The following is a 25,450-nucleotide window of genomic DNA, read 5'->3' as shown; positions in this document are numbered from 1 at the left end:
TCACTTTGCAAATTTTTTGAACCCGATAAATAGTACCACTTTCGTCTTATTTGGCAAATATTGTCCAATCGTGGACCAGCTAGGCTCAAAAGATTCATCTCGTGATTTCCAACTAAACTGTGTAATTAGTTATTTTTTTACCTATATTTAATACTCCATGCAAGCGGCTAAAAATTGATGTGATGGAGAGAGAGTGAAAAAACTTGAAATTTGGATGGCATCTAAATAAGGCCCAGTTTGCTCATTTGCCGAATTAGGAACATCAGCTTCCCATGACGTACTATGCATTTTGTGTTTAGTAATGTTGCTTTCTTTTCTTAATAAGTTAAACAGTGATTATTTGTGGATTGGGTTTAGTCACTTGTAGTCTCATAATTGATTACTCCCTCCGTTCCAAAATATTTGATCTTATAGGATTTACATTTTTATCTTAAGATACTTTGACCTTCTCACTTCCAACACACATTTGTCTAGTTCCAATATGCCTATTTCTTTTTCTCAATATATCTTTATCTCTGTTTCTCTCTCATTTTGTCTTAAAATACTTACCTTCTCACTCCTTAATACACATTTGTCTTCTTCTAATACATACTATATGTCTTTTTCCACTACATCTTTATCTCTATTTCCCTATCTCTCTTTTTTATTTTCACGGCACCTTTTAAACTCAAATATTTTGAGACGGAACAAGAAGAACCAATTCACGATTTGATGTTTCGAGTGTGGAGCGAAAAAAACCTGCTTCCTATCTGCCTGTCTCTGTCGTCTTGCACGTCCGCTCGTAGTTCTTCCCCACCCATCCGGCGGAGTGGCGGACGCCACTCTTCCCTGCTGCCGATGTCGTCGTGCATGTTTGGCATCGCTTTCGCTTGGTCCTTTATTCTTGTTTGTTACTTGTGAGGATCGTTTATTTCGGTAGAAAAAAAGTCGTCTTCGCGGTGTTGTTCAGTTGTTGTAACCGGGCCTTTTTTTTAATCTTTCTTCTCACTTAATGAAGAAATAAAACTCAATCCCCGAGAAAAAAAGCAAGCGGATTTTGCGGCAACGAAGAAAAAGTTTGTTTGTACTCCTAGGCACCTGGTGGTTGCATTTAAAATGGCTGGCAGGCCGCAGACCGCATCGAAGGCTGAGGAAAATTTCGAGGCAGCAGGGCAGGGCAAACATGGCGGGAAAGTTTGGCGCCATCTATTCCCGCGCCGCCGCCTGCCTATTTAGCCCCCGCCCCCGCAACATCTTCCTCCACTCAACCCCAACTCCTGCCAGATTTCTCCCCTTCTCCCGCCGCCTGCACCCAAGAAGCCTCTCGACCTTAGCCATGGCCGCTTCCAACGGCGCCGCCGCTGCCGCCACCGACTCCGTCCAGGAGCATCCCGCCGCCACCACTGAGTCCGTCCAGGAGCCTCCCCAGAAGATCTCCAAGATCTCCCCCCTGCTCAAGGTGAAGAAGCTCTCCGACAAGGCCGTGCTGCCGTCCCGCGGCTCCGCCCTCGCCGCCGGCTACGACCTCTCGAGGTACGCCCTTCATCTCCGCCCCTTAAATGCCCAAAAAATCCTCAGCGCCGCGCGGATCTGTTGACGGTCTGTTTCTTTGTCTATTGTTTGTCAGTGCCGTGGAGACTCTGGTGCCGGCGCGTGGCAAGGCGCTGGTGCCGACCGACCTCAGCGTCGCCATCCCCCACGGAACCTACGCGCGCATCGGTGAGCGACATAACCACCGCCCCTCTCCTTTTCCTTCGGTGTCTCGTTTCTTGTTCGGGTTGTTCGCCCCGCGGGTGTTTGACGAAATGCTTGGCTGGTTCTGGTCGCGTTGCAGCGCCGAGGTCCGGGCTGGCGCTGAAGCACTCCATCGACGTGGGCGCCGGCGTGATCGACGCGGACTACCGCGGCCCCGTCGGGGTCATCCTATTCAACCACTCCGATGCCGACTTCGCCGTGAAGCCCGGCGACAGGATCGCGCAGATGATCATCGAGGTGATCGCGACGCCCGAGGTCGCGGAGGTGGAGGACCTCGACGCCACCGTCCGTGGCGAGGGAGGGTTCGGATCCACCGGCGTCTGAAGAACCTTAACGGTTCCTTCCCTCACGGAAGGATTGAGTATCTAGATTAGGATGGTGATGGTGATGCGACCTTGGTGTCTTATGTTGGCTGTAAGAACTAGTGATGTTCAAGTCCCACTATCCTGCGACTACTAGTAAGATTAGTACGTCGTCGAAGTTTAGGTTGCGTAGGTAGCAGAATGCAGGTATTATCGAGAACTCAGTTGATTCTGTGATCTTTATTGTGCACCAATCGTGTTGATCGTTTCTGGAGTTCCGTGGAATTGCATTCACTTGTCGTTTCCAATCTGAAAAGACGAATTAACTGGAAGTTGACTGTTTCCACGGTTTTAACTGCCCGCAGTACTGCAGAATGCATCCATATGTATCCAGAAGTGCTGAGATCTGATTGATAGAAGCAGCTATTATGCTGCAGTATCCTTGTATGGTGGCTCGATGCCATAATTCATGCAATTCCTCTCTTGCAGAGGCGAGCGAAATCACAAATAGCCGGTTCAAGTTGGGAATTTGGGGTCAGACCATATCCCCAGTCAAAGTGACGCATACTGAGGCAGATTGCAACATCACATGAATGGCCTTTCTATTCACTCTGTTTTCGCCAAGTACGATACTTAATCTTTGTCCATCGGAAAACGACTTAGGTATATTTTCGAAATTTACCAGATTCCTAATGTCTTTTTGTAAATTACGAAAAGAATTATAAAAATAAAATAAAAAATCACTAGACGTATGGCCACATCATCCTGTTCCAATCCCGGTTCCTATCACAGCATCAAATTGGTCCAGCCTCCCATGTCTTGATCAGGAAACACAACGTGACTGAGTTCAGTTTGTTCAGCTCAAAATTTCTTGTCTCTGGCTCCTTGTCGCAACTTTCCTTGATCAAGATTCATCCATGGATCACTCCCTTGTGATTCTTGTTCCTCTTGATCAGTAACCTCTCCATCTTCCTGAAATCACATGTTTTGATTTTTCACTTCATTACTCAGTTTGTCTCCTGCTAGAGACCAGGAGATCCGGCATTACCAAAATTCAGAGACATCTAGGTGCCTCAGCACTCACCGTGTGATGGTTACAGCAAGGGTAAAATGGGCTTCACATTAAGAAACAAAGGGTTGTCAAAAGAGGCTTACTCCAAGCAAAAACAAGTAAAACCAAAACAAACTTAAACAAGAGCCTACCACTCCACACATGCATTGGTTAGATGAATGCACATATTAGTTTTAGGAAAATAATTCAAAGAGAGAAGGTTTACCACGCAGCTTGGTTTGAATTTGAAAGTTAACTCAAATTCAAACTTTGCGCTTAGCTTTTAAAATTAGTTATTTCAACAAAAATAAGTAGGCAAATTAGTTTGGAAAATATTATAAACTTTAAACCAAAATCTCTTCCAAGGTTTTAGTTGGCAACCTCTCCTTCCCTCAAGAATCTCCTCAAATAGATGTATAGCTACACGATCATGTTCCAATGTCCCGCATCAAATTGGTCCAGCCCTCCCATACCTTGATCAGGAAACACAACCTACTGAGTTCAGTTCGTCCAGGCTCCCCCCTGACTTTCCTCTGAAAATTTCTTGTCTCTGGTTCTTCCTACGGTCTTGGATGACCCAGCTCTTTTTGGCTGGCTCCTTCTTGTTGCAACTTTCCTTGATCCATATTCATCCATGCATCACTCTCGTGATTCTTGTTCCTCTTCATCAGTAGCCTCTCCATCTTCTTCCTGAATTCCCATGTTTTTATTTTTCACTTTATTACTCGATTTGTCTCCTGCTAGAGACCAGAGATCTGGCATACCAAAATTTAGAGACATCTAGGTGCCTTAGCGCTCTCACCATGGGATGGTTACAAGCTTACAGCAAGACCAATCAAATTCATTCAAAAGGACAACCAAAAATGATTCATCAATTGAAATAATACAATTTTACATCATCACAGTGCTCACAACATTACATTACAGGAGTTTAAGCTCCATCTGTTCACATCAGCAACAGACTAATTTTACATGATACAAGCAGCATCAAGGGAATTAAATCTAAGTCACACGCACACAGCACGCAACCTCTGTCGTTTGTGTGGCTTGGGCAACGTGGACGCAATCTTCTCTTTCTTTGGTAGCTCCAGACCGTCGACCTTGGCGAACCATGGGTGTTCGAGCGCGGCGGCTGCCGTCAGCCTCTTGTCGGGATTGCATGTGAGCAGGCCACTGAGGACCTCGAATCCATCCCTGGACAGCTTCGTCTCGGGGAACAGATCGCGCAGGAGGTTGTACCGCTGCATGTCCAGCTCCGGCACCACCTCGGTGGCGAATGGCGTCGACGAGAACCACGGCCACGTGCTGTCATCAGGAACGCCGAGCACATCGAAGATCGCGCAGAGCTGTCCGTCGTCGTGGGATCCTTGGAATAGAGGTGTGCCGTTGTTGACGAGCTCCGCCATGACGCAGCCAAGCGACCAGACGTCAACCTTGGCGTCGTAGTCGGGCTTCTCCAGCAGCATCTCGGGCGCCTGGTACCACAGCGTGCCGGCCGGCTCATACGGGGGCCGCTCGTCCGTGGATATCGCTAGCCCAAAGTCGCAGATCTTCACGATGCTCTGGCTCTCGTCGACGAGGATGTTCTGGGGCTTGATGTCGCGGTGGATGATGTGGGCGTCGTGCATCTTCTTGGCGCCCGAAAGTAGCTGCCACATGGCGGCGCGCACGTTAGCCTCGGGCAGCGGCGGGCTCCCGCGGGGGCGTTGGCGGAGGAGGTCGTGGAGGCTGCTCGTCACGCACTCCATGATGAGGTACATCTGCCAGGTGACCGGGTCGCGGACGACGCCGTGGAAGCCGACGACGAATGGGTTGGCGCCGCCGCAGCACGCGTCCTCGAGGAAGCGCGCCTCGCGTAGCAGCGTAGCGTGGCCGCCGTCGGCCGTGCTGTGGCGCTTCATGGCGACGCTCTGGCCCGTGGAGCGGTGGTGGGCCTTGAAGACGGCGCCGAAGGCACCCGCGCCGAGGCGGCTGGTCTCGTCGAACTCGTACGGCTCCGTGCTCCCGACGGCGATGCGCTTCCTCTTCAGGCCGGTCTTTGCCGCGGCGGTGGGGTGGCGGACGGCGGCGGCGGGCTCTACGCAGGCAGCCATCACGAGTGAAGCAGGGCGACGACGACGGCGGATTGCGATGCGTGCCCTAGGCAGGGGACGTCGGATTCTGCGAGGCGAGGAGGAGGTCCACGACGTAACGTCGGTGACGGTGACGGATGTGCGTATTGCGCGAGAAAGGGCGATACTTATAACACGAACGCGTGAGTGTCAAGCAAGCTGCGTTTCCCGCAATTCAGAGCATCGCCGAGTCCGACTGCGTGTCACTGATCACGTCTGTTCCACATGAACACAACGGGGCTCCTCACCGTATGCACGTCGTTCTCCCACACGATCTGGCCGAACAGCGCCATCCCCGCCGCGCCAGGTGCGCTCGGCGTCCTGTACTTGTTCCTGAACACGACGGTGTAGCTCTTCTTTTCGTACGGCTCGCCGCCGAACTCCAGCGTAGCCGGCGTCACCTCCACGAGCTGGCGCGGCGCCACAACCTTCACGGCGTAGGTCTCGGGACCCTCCGAAACCTTGGTCACGGTGCGCGACAGCACGCGGATGTCGGTGCCGTTGCTCATGTCCGCGACGAACGACGGGTAGTTGAGGCCGCCTATGCCGCCGGGGAGCGTCCTCGTGCAGCCGGCGAAGCCCGGCATGAACATCCAGACCTGCGCCGCGGTGTAGTTGAGCGTGCACAGGAAGTCGACGTAGTCCCGCTCCGCGACGTCGTAGACCAGGCCCGGGTGGAGCGCCTGCTGCGGACGGACGAGGCCGGCTCCGGTCGCCAACGGCGTCGCGCCATCGCTGGCGCCACCTCTGCGGCCGTTGTCCGCGATGGGCCTGCCGTGGTTGTCGAGCGTTGTCGCGGTTGTCATCAGCGCCGACCGGATCATGGCCGGTGTCCAGCCGGGGTGCCTGTGCTTCAGCAGAGCCGCGGCGCCGGCGACGTGCGGGCACGACATGGAGGTGCCCGACTGGATGTTGAAGCGTGCGCGCCTCGGGTCCTCCTCGGCGTACGTCAGGGGCGACTCGCCGGGCCCGACGGCGAGGATGTTGGTGCCTGGCGCGATCACGTCCGGCTTGAGGATCTCGCGGGTGACGTGGTTGGGGCCCCGCGACGAGAAGGACGACACCATCGGCGCCGGGTTCTCGCCGATGACCGTGCGGCAGGTGAAGCGGAACGATGCCACCGGGTAAGGCTCCGAGCGGACGTACGCCGCCAGCTTGTCGGCTTCGCGGGCGCCGAGGCTGACAGCAGGAAGGGTGAACGCCTGGACTACGAGCCCGTCCATACACCAATCCTGGATGGCGACGGAGACTAGCCCGCTGCCGCCGGCCTTCTGCACCGCAACGCCGAGTGATGCATCAGCGCCTAATGTTGACCTGTGGGAGCATAGACTTGTGGTAACGAGCCGGACCGGCTGTAAGTCAGCTCCAAGATCGTGAACTTGGTGGTCACCACCGGTTCCAACAAATTGGTATCGAGCCCATGGTAAAAAAAAGCTAAACCCGATAAAAAATCTCGAGCGTCACATATGGCGGGGACACCTCGATGTGTGACTAATGGGGAGATTGTTGGGGTTTAGTCCCACATCGTGTAACGATGGTGGGGGAGCACAGCATATAAGACGGGAGAACCCTCAGCATATAAGGCGGGAGAACCCTCACCTATAAGGCTACTCTTTTGGGTTGAGTAAGGCCCAAAGACCTTATATGTTGTAGCTCCGGTGGACCTGTAGGAGCACAGACTCGTGGTAACGAGCCGGGCCGGCTGTAAGCTAGCTCCAAGATCATGAACTCGGTGGTCACCACTAGTTCCAACACCCAAATCGCCAGCGCACATGACGATCTTGCCCATAATCCTGTCCGGCACCAGGTCCTTGTCTGTGCAGGCGCTGGGCAACAGCGTAGAGAGACTGTCCAGTTAGAACCTGGCCGTTCCCGAGCGTGACGCTCGCCGGGAATGTTAGGATCTCACCGGCGCTCGTGGCGATGCCCGGGGATGGGAGCGCGATGAACACACACACAACAAGAGTCTTTTCTTTTTAACTGCCTGGGGGCAATCTTTTTGATGCATCGCTAGTTCCTTTACATGGCCTTTGATCCGCATTCCCCGCCATGACGCACAGCTGCGTGGTGCACCACTTTCTTGGATGCCCGCGCGACATGCACGGCATGAACGCCACGGCGGGAGCTGGCCTTAGGACGCGGTCAGGGTGCACAACGTGTGCAATCTCCGTCATGCCCGCGATTCTACGCTGTTACATAAATATGTTTGAACTGAAACAAACTAGCTAATGCAATTACACGTTGATACAATTGTTTGACACGATTACAATATGAAACATGCAACATTTCACCCCCTTAATCTTGTCAAACTCTGATGATCCCCAGTTGCTTCCTCATCTCAATGAACCTAATTCTCCCCAGAGGTTTTGTCAAGATGTCTGCCAGCTGTTCATCAGTGCTTACATGCTCAACATCAACCACACCATTTGCTACACACTCCCTGATGTAGTGATAACGAGTGTCTATATGCTTGGTTCTCTCATGGTATATAGGATTCTTGCAAAGCTCTTGAGCAGATCTGCTATCAATGTAAAGTCTGAACTTTTTCACTTTAGTTTCAGTTAGATCAGCTAGTAACCTGCTTAGCCATACTCCCTGACAAGCACCAGTTGCTGCAGCAATGTACTCGGATTCACATGATGATAATGATACCACCCTTTGTTTCTGTGAACTCCAAGTAACCAAGTTTTCTCCCATAAAGAAGGCTACACCAGTTGTGCTTTTTCTCTTCTCTATGTCACTTGCATGGTCACTGTCAATGTACCCAAATAGCTCTGCATGCTTCCCCTTGACAAATTTGCAGCCAAATTTAGTTGTCCCTGCAACATATCTGATAATCCTCTTGATGGCAGTCCAATGTTCAGAGTTAGGTGTCTCCATAAACCTGCTGACCATCCCCACAGAAAAAGCTAGGTCTGGTCTAGAGTTCACCAGATATCTGAGGCTCCCAACAATGCTTCTGTATTTTGTTGCATTGGCCACTAACTCAGGCTTGCCTGGCAACAGCTTTACATGCTGCTCCATTAGTGTGTCAACTGGGTTGCACCCTTTCATACTTGAGATTTCAACAATCTTTTGAGCATATGCACTCTGGCAAATAGTGATATGTCCTGGCTCTTGCTTTACTTCCATGCCCAAATAGTAACTAAGCAAGCCAAGGTCACTCATGTTGAAACTTTTACTCATCTGCTGTTTGAATGTAGCAATACCACTGCTATCTGGCCCATAGATGATTAGATCATCCACATACACCCCAACTAGGAGTAGTGAACTACTAGATCCCCTCCTATACACTGCATGTTCTTCAGTGCTCCTGACAAAACCCAACTTGTACAACTCCTGATCAAGTCTGGCATTCCATGCCCTTAGGGCCTGTTTTAGTCCATATAATGCTTTCTTGAGTCTCAATACTTTCCCAGGTGACTTTGGATCAGAGAACCCAGGTGGCTGGTGCACATAGACTTCTTCCTGCAAATCACCATTCAAGAAGGCAGACTTAACATCCATGTGATGAACTTCCCATTCTCCTTGTGCTGCTAGAGCCAGTAACATTCTCACTGTCTCCAACCTTGCAACAGGTGCAAAGACTTCATCATAGTCCACCCCCTGGATTTGTGCATAGCCCTTAGCTACCAATCTAGCCTTGTGTTTTACTACATTGCCAGCTGGATCTCTCTTCACTTTGAACACCCATTTAAGCCCTATGGCCTTGTGATCTCTTAGCAAATCTGAGAATTCCCAAGTTTTGTTCTGAGTGATGGACTCCATTTCGGCTTGCATTGCTCTCTTCTAGCACTGTTCATCAAGAGCTTGCTCCACACTAAGTGGTTCATCAGCTGCTAACATGCATACTCCACTATATTCAAAATCTTGCACCTCTTCAGTTGAGTCAAACAAGTCTGTCAGTGTTCTGTATCTGACTGGTCCTGAACCTTGACTTGCTGAAACTGAATCTGGTGGTGTTGCCCACCTAATGTTTGGTGATGCACTGGAGTTTGGAGTGATTGGAGAATTCGGTGCTACTTCTTCTGGACCCACAACACCCCCTTGATCAGCTGGTCCATGCCCAACTGCATCTGGTTTAGGAAACACTGCATTTTCAGTGTCAGTTCCCATTGTTGGATTTGAGTCAGTTTCCTTATAATGCACAACAAAAGTATATGCTGGCTGTTGAACTGTATTGCTCTGTGCATTGGTCCAATCCCAAGGCTTGTTTTCTTCAAAAATGACATCCCTGCTCACAACCAATTTGCCAGTAGCAGGGTTAAAGAATATGTAGCCTTTTGTTCCTGTTTCATACCCAATGAAGATCATTTTGCTTGATCTATCAGAGAGCTTGTTCTGACCAGGACCAACCACCTTTACATGAGCTAAACATCCAAAGATTTTCATGTGACTGACTCTAGGTTTCTTGCCATGCAAGCTTCAAATGGGGCTCTATTATCTAGTGCCTTTGTAGGTGATCTATTCAGCACATAGATTGTAGTGCAGACTGCTTCTCCCCAAAATTCAGGTGGAACCTTCATTGATTTCAGCATACACCTTGCCATCTCAATCACTGTCTGATTTCTTCTTTCAACTACTCCATTTTGCTAGGGGGAATAGGGAGTAGTGGTGTAGTGCTTGATTCCACTCTCATTGCAGAAGATTGAAAACAGATTTGAGGTGAATTCCCCTCCTCTATCTATTCTCATGGCCTTCAACTTGTCACCAGACTCTAGTTCATCCCTGACTTTGATTCTTCTGAAGCAATCCAAAGCCTGATCTTTTGTTTTGAGCATTTCAATCCACATATACCTACTATGATCATCTACCACCAGTAGGAAATAGGATGCACACCCAAGGTTTTAGGAGTAATATGCCCACATAAGTCTGCATGAACAAGTTCCAAGACTTTTTCTGCTTTAAAACTTGACACTGATGGAAAAGGCTTTCTGTGTTGTTTGCCTAAGACACACCCATCACACACTTGCTTAATTCTTTTGACTATTGGCATACCATCTACCATGTTCTTGCCACTCAAATCATGCAAAGCTCTGAAATTCAAATGGCCAAATCTAGCATGACATTGCCAAGCCAAGTTATCTGAATTTGCTAGTAGACATACAAGTGACACTAACCCAAATTTCACAGTGTACAACCTATTAGCAGTTCTTGGAGCAGCAATCAATAGAGAGCGTTCTTGATCAAACACACACATTTTTCCATCCTCTAAAGTGACTTTGAAGCCTTTTTCTTCCAATTGACCTAGACTTACTATGTTACTTTTCAGTTTAGGAATATAGTAAACGTGGGTCAATACCTTGTGCTGTTGATGACGAGCTTTCATCACCACTGAGCCGATGCCGTGGATCTCAACATGAGACCCATCGCCAAAACATACCATGCCCTGGACTCCCTCGTCCAGCTGTGTTAGGGCTGACCTGGTGCCAGTCATGTGGTTGCTGGCACTAGTGTCTAGCACCCACAAGCCATCTAGGACATCCGCCGGCACCACGTTGTCCGCTAGGTGCATGATCTGTGTCGCTCCACCCGCCAACGTGACGTCGCATGTTGCCAACATGAGAGCCAGATCACCGTCGCCCACGGCGATGTTCGCCTCCGTGTTCTTCGGCTCTTTCTTCTCCTTCTTCGAGCGCTTGTAGTCTTGTGCCCAATGGCCATATATCCTGCAGTTACAGCAGCGCCCCTTCCGCCTGGGCGTGCCCTCAGAGGTCAATTTGACTAGAGCCGAGGCGCCGCCATCTGAGCGCGCTGCTGCCTTGCCCTTGGACTAGCCGACACTAGACCCGCCGCCGCCGCCTTCTTTTGGCCCCGCATGGAATCGATGTTTGTGCTTCTCCATCCACTCCTCCTTGGCCAATAGGAGTCGCCCTGTCTTGTCGATGATGTGCTCGACCTTGACGTCGAGCCAGTCCTCCGCCGCATGCAGGCGCCCCACCAGCTCCTCCACCTTCATGGTTTTCATGTCGCAGAACATTTCGATCGACACGACCACCAGCGTGAAACGTGAAGGCACCACGCGCAAGAACTTCTTGACGACGTGAGTGTCCTCCACCGTTTCACCCAGCGTGCGGAGGTTGGCAACAAGGTTGGTGATGCGCATGCCAAATTGATCGACGGTCTCACCATCTCTGAAGGCAATGTTCTCGAACTCCTAGAGCAGCTTTTGGGCGTTCACCTCCTTCACCTGATCTGCGCCAAGGCGCATGGTTTGCACCGCCTCCCACACCTCCTTCACCGTCTTGTGGTTGCCGAGCATCTACCACATCTCCTTCGGCACCGAGCGCAGGAGCATGCTCATGGCTTGACAATCTTGTGATCTCTTGACGTTGGTGCCCGGATCAATTACATGCCAGATCTCCAACGCCTCCAGGTTGCACTAGACGAGCATCGCCCACTCCACATAGTTCACCTGGTCTAGCATCGGCCAGACCAGTGAGCTCTCATGCACGCCATGGTTGCCACTTCCTGACACGCCATTGTCGCCCATCTTCTTCTCCGTCGTTGTACGCCGAGGAATCACCCGCTTCTTCTTCGCCAGTTCACGCAGTGGGCTCACCGAGCCACCATAGAACATCAACCGGGCTCTGATGCCACCGTGTTAGAACCAGTGGCTCGCCGAACCTAGGATCTCACCGGTGCTCGTGGTGATGCCCAGGGATGGGAGCGTGATGAACACACACACACACAACAAGAGTCTTTTCTTTTTAACTGCCTAGGGGCAATCTTTTCGATGCATTGCTAGTTCCTTTACATGGCCTTCGATCTGCATTCCCCGCCATGACGCACAGCTGCGCGGAGCACCACTTTCTTGGATGCTCGCGTGACATGCATGGCATGAACACCATGGCGGGAGCTGGCCTTAGGACGCGGTCTCGACGCACAACGTGTGCAATCTCCGTCATGCCCATGATTCTACGCTGTTACATAAACATGTTTGAACTAAAACAAACTAGCTAATGCAACTACATGCTGATACAATTGTTTGACATGATTACAATACGAAACATGCAACAGGGAACACCTGGTCCATGGTGGTGGCATCGACCGTCGTGATCCATGGCACCACGTTGCTCAGCGAGGATGCTTCTAGGCCAGAATTGCCAGCCGAGCAGGCAACGAAGGCGTTGTCGATGTTTGACCACCGATAGCCTACCATGGGGGTTCTCAGGGCAGTATGTTCGGGCTTCAGTGTATGCGGAACTCAACGGTTAATGCAAGAGACAGTCGATTTATCCTAGTTTGGACCCTCGATCTTTGATCGAGTAATAGCTCTACGTCCAGTCGGTGTTAGCCTTTGCGTTGGATTGATTGTTAAGTGTTGTGTTGTCAAAGTCTCCGTCCCTAGGAACCCTGCCCTCTTTTATATAGTTAGGAGGTCCGAATCCTAGTCGGTTTATAATGAGAGTTCCTAGTAGGATTATAGAATAATGCTACTACTAAGATTATAGGGGAAGAATCCTAGTTAGACTTGATCTTCTCCCTTCCTTGCGGGGTATCCCATGGGTCCCGCATCGACAAGTCCCTGAGCACTTCATGGTTGAGTTCTGGAAGCCTCGTCTTGTTCCTTCAAGTCTTGTCAAGCAGGAACAAGTGTTGTCCAAGTGCTTTCTTGAGCGAAACCGTGTAGTGCTTCGTGAGATCTTCGCGTGGTGTGTACCTTTTTGAAGAAAAAAGTACTCTCATTTGGGTGTAGCCCCTGAGCCTCTTGTTGTTTGGCACAAGGAGCTAGAGGGTCTTTTCTTGAAATCTTCCTGATTCTTTGTCGAAGGGCTCCTGAGCATATACCCGGATTCTATCAAAAAGAGCTCGGATATAGCTATGTCCGGGTTCTTTTTGTCATGTGGCCTTGAAGTGGTCTGTCTTGAAGAAGTCTTTTGGGTGATGTGCGTTTTTTTAAGGAAAAAGTGCACTCACTGAGTGTAGCCCCCGAACCTCTTGCTATTTAGAATAAAAAGTTGGAGGGTCTTGAATCTTATGTCGTTTGAAAAAACTGTTGTCTTGAGGAAGTCTTCTAAGTGATGTGCGCTTTTTTGAATGAAAAAGTACACTCTCTGAGTGTAGCCCCTGAGCCTCTTGCTGGGTTCTTTTATCAAAAAGAACTTGGATATAGGTTCTTGGCATGTTCTCTGGTAGTCTGCTATTGTTAGATGTAGTTGTATGGTGGTGGTTGATAGTAAATGCTGTTTGTTCATAAGTTATACAGTATTGGTATATTCTTCCGAATATGCTTGTTCTCGAGTACTACTGCTTTACGCCTGACTCCTCTTTCATTGAATTATGTCTTCTCACTGTGTCCCTTGTTAGGTTTGTTCCGCTGGTGCTCCTGGTCCATGTGCACCACTTCTTTGGCCTATAAATATCCTCTTTCTATGCTGTTTTGATTCATTGAGCATTTTTGTTGCATGGTCTGAAGTCTCTGTAGTCATGAATATGGTAGTTTGTGAAGTAGAGCAGCCCCCGGGCATATTTTATAGTTCTTGTGTATCTTGTCGTAGCTGGAGGGAGTCTTGTGATAGGGATTAGAGGTAGGCTAATCCCGCAGCAGCATTATTCTTGGAAGTACGTGGCAGTAGTTGGAGGGAGTCTTGTGATGTGGGATGTGACCATTCATCTGGCAGTTCTAGGTTGATCCTCGTCGCCTGCCCTGAGACTGTCCGGTGCAGATCAACACCATATCCAGCATCACATCGGTCTTGGGTAGACAGATGCCTGTTGGCCTTCTCTGCTCCATGTTGTCCCGCCGCGCTACTGATTTCCGCCTTGGATGCACTGCGTCTGTCCTTTGAAGAAAGCAGTGTAGCCGAGGGTGGTTTGTTCTACCGAGTAGCAATTTGGAACACGTAGTCGTTCCAAAGCCTAGCTATGTCCGGGTTCCTCTTTGCTACCTTGCTTGTCGTAGTACCAAGTTCGTTGGGTCTTGTAAGATGTGTAATCTTCTATTTTTTGAAACCATTTATAATGGAAAGAATCTTGTCTTCTGAGTTGTCATTCTTTATTCTCCTGATGTCCCTGTTGTTTGTGAGATTCCTGAGTTCTTTTTATAGGGACCGGGTTGTCTCGGTTGTTTCTATCCAGGAATCTTTCTCATGTCTTTTCCTCTGCGGTAGTCATCTTTTCCACTGTTTGTCTGAATTCTTTATTGTTTCTTGGGTTTTCTTTGCAGAAGTCTTGAAATTGCCACCTAGCCATGATTCCGTGAGAGAAAGCTTTGATTACTTCTCGTTGGGTGATGTCATGTACTTGAGCTCATAGTTCACCAAACCGTTGATAGTAATTTCTACGACTTTCACCTCCTTTCTGCTTGAGTCCTTTTAACTCTGCGTGGGTGATTGGGTGTATAATGATACTCATGAAATTTTTATAAAAAGCTCTTTGCAAGTCCTCCCAATTTCTGATTGATCCTGGATTCAATTTGTCAAACCACTGAAGGGGCATGGTTTCTAGGGCCATGGGAAAGAACAAGGTCTTGATGTCATCGTCTCCTCTGGCCAATTCAATCAATTATGAGTAAATCCTAAGCCACTGCCTTGGTTCGGTCTTGCCATCATACTTGGAGTGGCTGGATGGCTTGAACTTGTGAGGCAGTCATATTGAAGTAAGTATGTTTGCAAAATAGGGGAATCTATCGTGCGTTCTGGCTTTTGTGTATTCTGATTCAGCGCCCCCTTCTTGCCAACTGTTGTCTCGGTGAGAGTAGTTTTGTGTGGCTGTTCGAGTAGGTGCTTTGCTTCTGGCCTTTTTTTGTTGTTCGACTTGATCGTTTTGACTATGATTTCTTCTACTTTCTCTATTGTGACTTCCACTTGGTCCAAGTCTCTCGAAAGCGGACTTCCTTTGATTTTGATCTTCCTGTTCATGAGATGTTGACTTATCAGGTAGTCTTGAGCGGGCCCTTCCATCATGCGTCCTTAGGACTGTTGATCGAAAGAAGTCCTGGAGCTGTTCTTGTTTTTCACTAGGATGTGAAATCGCCCTGAGTTCCTCTAGTGCTTCTCGGATCTTATCGTAGGGTGTATTCGCTGCTCATCCTTCTTCGACCTCTCGCTCTGATTTTCTTCTATTGTACTCGGCTAGGTCTGACTCATATTTGATCCAAGCTTCCTTGCGCTGCTTAGCACGGTGTTGACGTCCTTGTTTTAATTCGTTCTTTCTCTCTCTGGCTTGCCTCTGACTCTTAGTCTCACCATCGTGCCCCTGGGTAAATGGTGATATGTTGGATTCGGATTCATCTGAAGACCTGACATTGGGCGCTTCAGGGGGGACCAATGGTGATCGAGGACGGTGAATCATGAATACTTCTTGAGCGTGAGTTGTTCTACCATCAGCGTTGGTTTCCGTACTGTCAGAGTTGTTGATAACTTTAGTAGAGGCTTTAGGGTCGCAGATCGAGTCTCCTTCTTGGTAGGGTAGAGCTGTTGTCATTGTTGTGTCAACTAGCCGGGTATTGCTATCCTCAGGAACAGAACCTGGCTAGTGGATGATGCAGTCTTGAGATGTTACGGTTAGTATGAGACCTTTCTGAGCTCCTATCAGTGGTATTCTAAGCACTGGATTAAGAGATCTTTCGAGCTATGCCCGATAAGACATTGCCATGTTGCCAAGACCGAACAGAAAAGGAACCGTCTTCTTTAGAGTGCTCTAAGTCTGCTCCGAGCTGTATTCTTGATAGGTCGATATCGCGTTCCAGAGCCTTATTGAAAAAGAACTCGGTTTTTCGAAAGAACTCAGATAGGACTCCATCTCGAAAGCGGAGCCTGAGTTTGAATTGGATGCGTGAAGCCATGAAATCTGAGTTGGATCGGACATCGCGAGCTGTGCGAATCTTCTAGCAAGTTGATCTATCATTGTCGCCAAAATGGAAAGGTCTTGATGATGATCCAAATCTTTGAGGAGACGGCCTTAGAGCTTGCCATCATCGCCTACCTCGCAGATCCATGAACCGAAGATGAAGGTTGATCCCGTCGAGAAGATCATGTTGACGAGGTCCGTCGAGCTCTTGGGTGCAAATTCGTCGAAATCCCCTACCTGGCATGCCAGCTGTCGACGTTTGACCACCAATAGCCTACCACGGGGGTTCCTAGGGCAGTATGTTTGGGCTTTAGCGTATGCGGAACTCGACGGTTAATGCAAGAGATAGTCGATTTATCCTAGTTTGGACCCTCAATCTTTGATCGAGTAATAGCCCTACGTCCAGTCAGCGTTAGCCTTTGCGTTGGGTTGATTGTCAAGTGTTGTGTTGTCAAAATCTCCGTCCCTAGGAACCCTGCCCTCCTTTATGTAGTTAGGAGGTTAGAATCCTAGTCGGTTTATAATGAGAGTTCCTAGTAGGATTACAGAATAATGCTACTACTAAGATTACAGAGGAAGAATCCTAGTTAGACTAGATCTTCTCCCTTCCTTGCAGGGTATCCCATGGGTCCCCACCGACAGACGCCCGCCCGCATGGCCCCAAACAAGGTGATGGACATGGGTTCCTTGTAGAAGTCGTGGTCCTGGCTCCCAAGGGACAAGGACAGGATGTCGATGCCATCTTTGACGGCGGCGTCGACCACCGCGGCGATGCCCAACATGCTGCAGAAGCCCATCGGCCCGCACACCTTGTACATGGCCACCCTAGCCTTGGGAGCCACACCCCTTGCTGTCCCGCTCGCAAACTCGAAGAGCTAGGCGCCGGGACCTCTGAGCCGGCGGCCGTCGATGCCACTAGTGTGCCGTGCCCGTCCTTGTCCCTTGGGGACTAGAAATCATGGGCCTCGTTTCTTCCCGGCAACCATTCCGTGTGCGTGCCGGCACCGGCGGTGAAGGTCCTGGCGCCCACTAGCTTGTTGTTGCACATGTGTAACACCCTAAAATTAGCTACTTTCTAAAAAGAGTTAAACGATTTCTGTTAATTGTTTTGTGCTCATAAAAACATAGGTAAAAGAAAACTTTCTTTAAATTAAATCCAACATAAGGGTAGCAACATGTTTGCGCATACATGCAGTTGTATTGGTACTTTTGTGATGAGTGGTTTGGAAAATAAATTCAAATCTCAATCTTCAAAATATTATTTTCAAGTAGTGGTTTAAAAAGAAATTGAAAACTTGCAAAAACAAAAGTTAGATAAGATGCTTTGTTTTCAAAATCCAAAGGCTTGGAAAAGGTTTTAAGACACGTAGAACGATGCCTCTCTTTCCGGGAAACTTTCTGACCTTTTTCGAGATTAAATTCCTATTTCTTAGAGCCTTGTCTTTTTTTTTCTCGATCAATCCGAAAGTCTTTTCGGGAGCTAAAACCACTTTGGTTGTGTTCCTTATCCTTCCATCTATCTTTAGAAATTTTTATGGAATTTTTCGGAGCTCAGAGATATTTTCAGAGCCTAAATAGTAATTCCCGATTTTCTGTAATTATTTTAATTCCGAAAATCAATAATTGCTAAAATATCTCGACTTTCCAAAATCGACAAACCCTGCGTATATATATATATGCCGGCATAGCCCTCGACGCGAGGATTCTAGAAGTACAGCCCATTTTTCGAGCCGTCACTCGTAGCCCCGCAGATCGGACGCCGAAGTTTGGCACAGCTAGGTTTTCGACGAACTCTTCGGCGAGCTTTTCCGGCCAAACTGTCGCGTTCCGGCGTCAACCACCACCGCCACAAGGTAGATCTCGTCATTCTCTACACCATAGTATATTTGTTTTGTCGAATCCATCACCGTTTGATCGTTTCCCCTTCGTTTTTCCTTTTCCGTTGATGTTTTTCGGCGAACTTCACCATGGACGGGTCTTCTTGCTTCGTGTTCGACCAACTCAGGGCATGCCGTGCCAGTCCCCGCATCCTCCTCTTCGGCCTCCACCAGCACACGCCACCACCTGGCCCACAGCGCTGCCCTCCCGGACCCACCCTCACACCCTCTGCGCTGCTCTATAGCAGGTCGCCGTCGACCTTCAGGCCCGTGCAGGAGCGCCCTGCGCCGCCCCTGTCCCGGCGCTGCGCCGCCGTTGGTCGGCCAGCAGGCCCCACGGCCGAGTCCCCTACCCCATGTCGGCCCATTCCGCGAGCAGCAGCAAGCCTTCATGGCCATGACCGGACATTGCTCTGTACGTACGTACTGCAAGAACACAGAGGTAGAAGATGAACTATTTACGATTTTGTCATCCTAGTGTTAATTTCGCCGTTTAATCGTTTTAATTCCGTTTCAGTTCGTTCCAGTTGCGTTAGTTTCGTGTCGTCGAGATCTATGCAGTAGAGTTATTAGTTTATATGTCACATGTTTATGAATTTATTTTATTAAAATATTAATTGAGTCTATAATTAATTAATTTTTGTTTAATGAAAGCTGATTTAGATTTTTGATTTCGATTCGATTGCGCGAGTTTCATCGCAATGGGTGATACGTGTTCATGACGATGTGTTCCATGTTACCTTATTACACTTTTATAATTAAATATTAAAATGATTAAGTATGCGTGCAAACAGTTTTATAATTAAGTAATATATGTTTCATATCTCGGCAATTCGTGTATAATATTAATATGATTAATTGTTGATATTAATATTCTTTTCAATTATAAGTTTGGTTAGTTTAAACCCGTTGTATATATGATAAACTTATATAGATGCTCTCACATGCATTTTACTGTTGCAAGTTTAAGTTTAACTTGCTTAATCTACCTGGCAACATTTATAAATAAAACATGATTACTCTAACTCAGTTTCTAAATTAAAATATAATTTGACTAATGCTACGTGTTAGCGGTGACGTTTAACATGTCTCATATCTCAAAAATTTATAAGTTAAATGTTAATTTGTTTAATGGTTATGCAACTGGGTTTAAAATTAAAAGCAACTTAGGTGAATACATCAGTCCTTCATAAATCACTATCATTATGATTAATATCGACATTAATACATTTTTAATTTATAGCATGCTTAGTTTAACTTCAACACATGATGCTTTCGTATGGCTTTTGTTAACTCAACTTTTCAAATTGAATACGTTCTGAGTAACCTGAGTGGATACTACTCACATAGTTTTTCTTAGTTAACATGAATCAAGCTCGTAAATGTTTCTTTTATAATATATATAAAACTGTTCGGTAGTTCTTTCTTCTTAACGATAGTTTTATTATCGACGTGTTCTATGCAGTGGCGTTAGTGGTTCTCATGTTACTCAAATATGTTTTGGCAGTTAAAAAGTTAATTGTATTAATACTATCACTTGCATCGTTTTTGGAATATAAAGTCAATATAGGTTTTATACTATGCTCTTTCTTAAGCAATGAATCAAGTTGATTAATGAAAATATTCACATGTGTTTCTACAGTTAAAATAAGTTAAATGGATAGGTTTTATTTTCCGTTGCACCGAAAATCCTTCGATAGTCGCTTTTTCGTTGAATCACATATAGCGTGTCTTTTGCGTTTGTGTGTTCGTAGCGATACGCCGTTTTGCTTATTTTATTGGTTGGTGTACTGTTCTCATATATTCTTGTTTGTATGCCATGTATGGATGTTTGTGCGGTGATATTTGGTTCAGTCAATCGGTGATGTTTACGTGGTGATTAAGAAGCTATTCTCTGAAGACTAGAAGCTGAGAATTGGAAGCAGAAGATTGAAAGTTGAATACTAAAGGCTTTTGAGCGTATTGCTTTGGGGGAAAAGCAAGTTAAGGCAAGTATAGCATGGGACCATCCTTGTTACCTATTCACATTTAATCACTAAATTCATATTGCATGTGTCTCCCTTGTTACCATTAAGGATATCCTAGATATTTGATATTTTGCACCTTGAAACCTTTGGGATATTACATTGGGTAGTTTTTGCTAGTGCTTAATCAAAACCATGATCTTGTAACTTGACTAATGGTATATGCAATAAACATTAAAACATGACTTTTTAGTAACATGGAAACAGGGGGCTGGAGTGTTTATATGCTTCAGATTCCTCTCCCTAAGGACTTATCTGTAAGCGATCATCCGAGACTTACAGTACAGCTGTGAGGGCTATATGGCTCTGGCTTTAGCTCAGTATGATGATCTTTTCTAGCTTGTTAGTGGTTACCTTTAAGGCGCAGGGTATGTTTTCTTTGCTGCTGGGAAGTGTGTACTGTGCTGCGATGCCCACGCGTGCCACTCCTAGAGAGGGGCCACATATGTCTAGCGGCCCTAACTTGTTAGACGAAATCCTTTGAAAGGCTTTATAGTGAACCCTGCCGACCTTCCTTGGTAGTGGGTTAAGGGGCTGATCACCCCGGGCGAAAGGATAAATCACGACTCATAGTGAATGTGTATAACCTCTACAGAGTGTAAAACTGTTATAACAGCCGTGCTCATGGACACGAGCGGCCTTGGACCCTTATGGAATAGAGATTATCACTACTGGATAATTATACTAATGATCAATTGTTTATGTTATACATTATTCATGATTACCTGATCATGTGTTTATGGGAATGATAAATTCTTTGTCACTGAATTGCTTAAAAAGATGACCTATTAAAGCTAATCGCAGTAAACCAGTGTCATCCTTTTGAGCCTCATGAACCCTATGATATAATTGTTAAGTACGACATGTACTTACGCTTGCTTTATTTTTCTATACTTTGGATAAAAATCCTGGATGGGTACCAGATTGCTGGTTTGGAGGAGTTAGGCTTGCGGTCAACCAGTCAGTCGTCCCTGTGGATTCGGAGTCTTTGCCAGAAGATCGGAGTCAACTTTCCGCTGTCTTTACTCTGAGGTTATTTTCTTTTTACTAATACGTTATGTAATAAGTATTGTCTCTTGATATTACCCTGATTTGTGGCTATATGTGAGATTTGACTTCCTGGGCTCATATATAGTGTGTATCTGGTTTTTTCTTTAAAACTGGGTGCTATAAAGTGGTATCAAAGCAATGCTGACTGTAGGACGCAGGCCTAGTTAGCACTGGTCATTTCTAAAAACCTATTTTACTATAAAACTATTTCTCCGCCTCCTTGACTCATTGAATTGAATATTTCCAATCCTTGTCCTATTGTCTCCCCTCCTTGATAGCTTCCTTTGAGCTATACTTTCTTATCTCCTTGAGTTGTTGTTCTTGATCTCTTGCAAACTTTCTAGTCTCACCTCTATTCAAAATTCCAAAGCCATGTTAAGAAGTTTTCCCTTAAGAATGCCTACCAAGTAGCTAGAAGGAACGATTAGCAACGAGCTTGTATTTTGTGTTGGATGGTTTGTCCTTATGTTATGGTTGAGTTGGATCTTTGTAATGAGTGCAGTGAATTTGTGGGTTATGCTCACAATTTCATTTATATTGAAGGTTTAAGGTATAAGGGATAAGGAAATAAATAGTTTGGGTTCTCTTTCTCTTGTTTCCTGCTTTCGGTCTTCCGGAGCAATCTGACTTCTATGGCCTATGCCTCCAACCTCTGGGCAACTAAAAATTCTAAGAAAATTCTGGGTGAAAGTAAACTTCAAGATCTTTCTTTTCCCGAAAGAGTCACCTTGATAGCATTTCTAGTTTGGGAGATATAAAAATCATAAGGCGATACATCTGCGCTGTCTAGAATCTGGAATAGTTTCTGTTGAGCAAAGATTTCGACCAACTTAAATGTAGAATCTGAAGAAGTGATCTAAAAGAAAGTTGTGGGGAATTTTATAAGATTTCCAACAGTTTAAGATGCAACTTTATTGGATAAACGGAACTCGAGATATTGATGTTTTTCTGCGCTGCTATTTTCTATCTACGGGAAAGATCAATTTTTCTTATTCTTATCTATGTCCACAAGCTCTCTAGGATGTCAGAGGATGATAATACACCTTGAGAAAGTTACATGCTGGATGTTGGTGCCCCTATCCCATCTCGTCTTAAGGGAGGGGGTAGCCAAGCTAAGAGTGTTGCGAGTTGGTGAACCACAAGGAGTTTGGATCTATGTCAAGATTGATCTTTGAGCTAGCTATGGTTGGGAGTTTGATCTTCACGTACGTAGGATATAGACAGTTGCAAGAATGCTCAAGACTAAGATTAACTCTTGAAAACAATTGGATTGGTTTTGATTTCTATTTAAAGCCCTTTCCTTGAAATAAAATCTTTAAAAGATGTTGGAAAATGAATTAACAACCTTTTGATTTAAGAACTTTGAAAAGCTTCTTCAAAAGTTGATTTGAACTAAGTTCAAAAAGGGTATAAGTTTGTTTTCTCATTTTCAAGAGTTGGTATTCGAAACTTAAAGTGTTTCGCCAAAGAAAGAGATTTGATTTGAAAAGAGTATTAAAGTTTAAAAGATTCAAAAAGAGTTGCTAAAGACTATATTTGAGACATTTTAAAAGTTTTGATTTGAATTTTGAAAGACTCTTTTGCTCATTCAAAAGAAAACAATTTGATTTGAACTGCTTCACTCAAGGTTTTAGTTTAAAGACAGATATTCATAAAAAGTTTGAAAGTATCTTATTCCTAAAACTTCAAAAAGTTGAAAGTGAAATCAGATTTGAAAACCCACTTTGCTTTGAACTAAATTTCAGAAAGAGTAAAATGTATTAGGATACTCTTCAAAGTGTTATTCTAAAAACACTTTTGAACCATTTTATTCTAAAACACTTTGAAAATGACTCTAAAGTGTTTTTAAAATAGGCTGTTTGGAAAAGACCGATTAAAAAAACAATTTGAGTTGTCTTATTTCAAATTTTATTTGAAAGGTGTTCAAAATACTTTCAAGATATTTTACAAAAATTTGAAAAATTTGGTTCAAAAGTTTGCAACAATTTGCATTTGGAAACGGAGCACTTTTGGCTTTGAATTAGAATTAAGTTTGATTTCAAAACAAAATTTGAAAAGAAAAGGTTTGAATTGATTTCAAAAGTGTATTTCTAAAAGAAGTCTTCCAAAATAGTTTGAAAGGGTTAAAAATTATTTGATTTGATTTGATCTCCCAAAAGGCTTATTTCAAAAAGAATTTGAAAATGTGGATTAAATCTTTTGTTTGACTTCAAAAGAAAATGGGAATTGAAAACTTACTCTCTTTATTTCTAAAGTAGTTTTGAAATTGATTTGGTTTGATTTTAGAAATCCCAAAAGAGTTCATTCAAAATGATTTGAAAATGAAGTTCGAATGTTTCATTTGTTTTCTAAAATCTTGAAAATCCCTTGTTTGAAACAGATTTCAAAAGAACCTGAGTTGATTTGTCTACTCTTTATCTGAGATTTGATTATAAAGTTGAGGTTTCAAAAGAGTTTGGAAAACAAAGCTTAGTATGTTTACCTGAGTTTTCAATGATTTGAAAATGGTTGGGTTTATTTCAAAACCTTAAAAACATTTATTCAAAAGAGTTTCAAAATATGGTTGAAATATTTTCTTGAGTTCTAAACATAAAACATATTTTGAAAGCTATTTCAAAAGGAGTTGAAAAAGAAAATTTGTTCGGTTTTGATTTAAAGTCTTCCTTTTGAAAAGTAAAACATTCCAAAATGCATAAAAATGAACCATGGAATTCAAACTTCTGATTCAAGCTAAGCAAGATCTTTTGGAAGCTTAACATATGGATGATAAGATTCACTAGAACGAATTAAGAGAAGCAACAAGATCACATATAGTGTGTATCTGGTTTTGTCTTTAAAACCGGGTGCTACAACATGCTAGCGTTGAACCGCTCGCCATCGGCGCACCAGCCCTTCCAGCTACGCCGGACGGGGGTGAGCCCGATGTCGTTGAAGCTGGTGGTTTTTGGCCAGATGCCGCTGTCGACAAAGCCAATGATGATGTCATTGCTGAAGTCCGTGTCTGGCCAGATGCAAGAGTCCTTGTCGAGGCCGAGGAAGGCCGGGGACCTGGTAGTGTGCAGATGCACCGCCTTGTCCTTGAACACGCCGGTCACACTCGGAGTGTTCGACACGCGCCGGGCCTCATCGATGGTGAGCTCAGCGGTGAAGCCGTGCATCACGGTGTCGTACACGTACAAGAAGCGGGTGGAGTTGGTGGCTGGGGAGAGGGAGCCCACCATGGAGGTGTACCAGTGCTCGAGGGTGGTGAAGTTGGACGGCTTGGCGACGTGGTCGGCGTAAATGATGTAGGCGCTGGAATGCTGAGGATTGTGCTCATGATGGCCGCCTCTGCTCGTACTGCTCGACAGCGAGATGGCTACTGAGCGAGCGAGCAGCGCAAGCAGAAGCCAAAAGGTCAAGCAATGTAGGGGACTGAATATCATGGATGCCGCCATTATTGATGTGGCAGAGGCTCGACTCAGGCCAAAATGCGCATGGAACTAGGGATGTCTGGTTCTCTTTATAGCACGGCACAGCACCGGCGCAGTCCTCAAATAATATTCCCTCCGAAAAAAGAATCTATAGGTGTTTTGAGGCCCCAAAACACCCGGTTTCTGAACCGTTGATCTGGTCATGCAAAAGCTCATAGCTCTATTCTTTCTCCTTCACATCTTCTCCCTCCTCCCGACACCCCGTCCATCGTCGTCGAGCACCCCACCCTTCTCCTCCTCGTCGCCCCCGCCGCCGACCACAGCCTCGCTATGGGCGCTTGGGTTCGTTGGAGCTCTAGAGATAGGGGACGAGGAGATTAATGAGGGTGTCCTAACCGAGAAGGAGGCCCAAAGCTCATCCGGTTCGAGTCACTAAGGTGGAGGCCCAAATCAAGTTCGAGCCCATCTCGGGTTCTAGGACCAGTCTATCATAAAACTGGTCACACGGGCGCGTTCGGGCTCTGTTTTCGACGATCCACATATGGATGGAAAGCTAATTAGATAAGGAATCCAATACAAGTGGTCTCACATCAAAAGCCCTTCAAGATCAATGGGAATCGTCGAAACAAGTCAGCGTCCAGAATCTACCAGGGTGCTGCGACACCGTCTTTTGGTCTGTTGGGCCGTGTATCGTCTTAGAGCCCATTAGGGGGCACATCCAGGGGGTGACGTCTAGGGCTGTATAATTAGCAGTCGTCGCTCTCTTTAGAGTTTGTGTTTTGTTTAGTTCTAGATTTCCTTGTGAAACAGACATTGTTTTGCTGTAACTGTGCCGCCAAGGCCGCTTGCTGTGAACCAGGGCCCTTTTCTTGATCTTGTTCGCCTGTGGCGATTAGTCTTTTTGAATAAAGATTTGAACTCCTTCTCGTTATCATAATCCTTATATTTATTTGCAATTTCAGATTGCGTTCATCCTATTCTTGCTTGTGTTCTTGATTTGCTTGCAGGAAAGCTTTCTCGGTGAGGTCAATCGTGTTCGCGTGGTTGATAACCAATGGAGTAGTGGTGTAACGGTTGCGAGGGTCCGAATCAGT

The 25,450-nt window shown here is 46.2% G+C and overlaps 2 protein-coding genes and 1 pseudogene across 2 annotated transcripts; 1 reads left to right on the top strand and 2 right to left on the bottom strand.

Annotated features, from left to right (window-relative positions):
- Positions 1 to 1,137: 1,137 nt before the first annotated feature.
- Positions 1,138 to 2,372, top strand: LOC136473377 (deoxyuridine 5'-triphosphate nucleotidohydrolase-like). Its single transcript, XM_066471024.1, has 3 exons — positions 1,138 to 1,512; positions 1,607 to 1,698; positions 1,814 to 2,372. The coding sequence occupies exons 1-3, from the start codon at positions 1,163 to 1,165 to the stop codon at positions 2,056 to 2,058; spliced, it is 687 nt and encodes a 228-aa protein (XP_066327121.1). The 5' UTR covers positions 1,138 to 1,162; the 3' UTR covers positions 2,059 to 2,372.
- Positions 2,373 to 4,094: 1,722 nt separating this feature from the next.
- LOC136473366 (putative cyclin-dependent kinase F-2) lies at positions 4,095 to 5,180 on the bottom strand. Its single transcript, XM_066471020.1, has one exon. It carries the CDS (start codon positions 5,178 to 5,180, stop codon positions 4,095 to 4,097), a length of 1,086 nt encoding a protein of 361 aa, XP_066327117.1.
- Positions 5,181 to 5,401: 221 nt separating this feature from the next.
- On the bottom strand, positions 5,402 to 24,380 carry LOC136452218 (subtilisin-like protease SBT1.7; annotated as a pseudogene).
- Positions 24,381 to 25,450: the final 1,070 nt, after the last annotated feature.

This window comes from Miscanthus floridulus, chromosome 1 (assembly GCF_019320115.1).
Source record: "Miscanthus floridulus cultivar M001 chromosome 1, ASM1932011v1, whole genome shotgun sequence".
Taxonomy (NCBI): domain Eukaryota; kingdom Viridiplantae; phylum Streptophyta; class Magnoliopsida; order Poales; family Poaceae; genus Miscanthus; species Miscanthus floridulus.
This window is presented reverse-complemented; position numbering and strand designations above follow the sequence as displayed.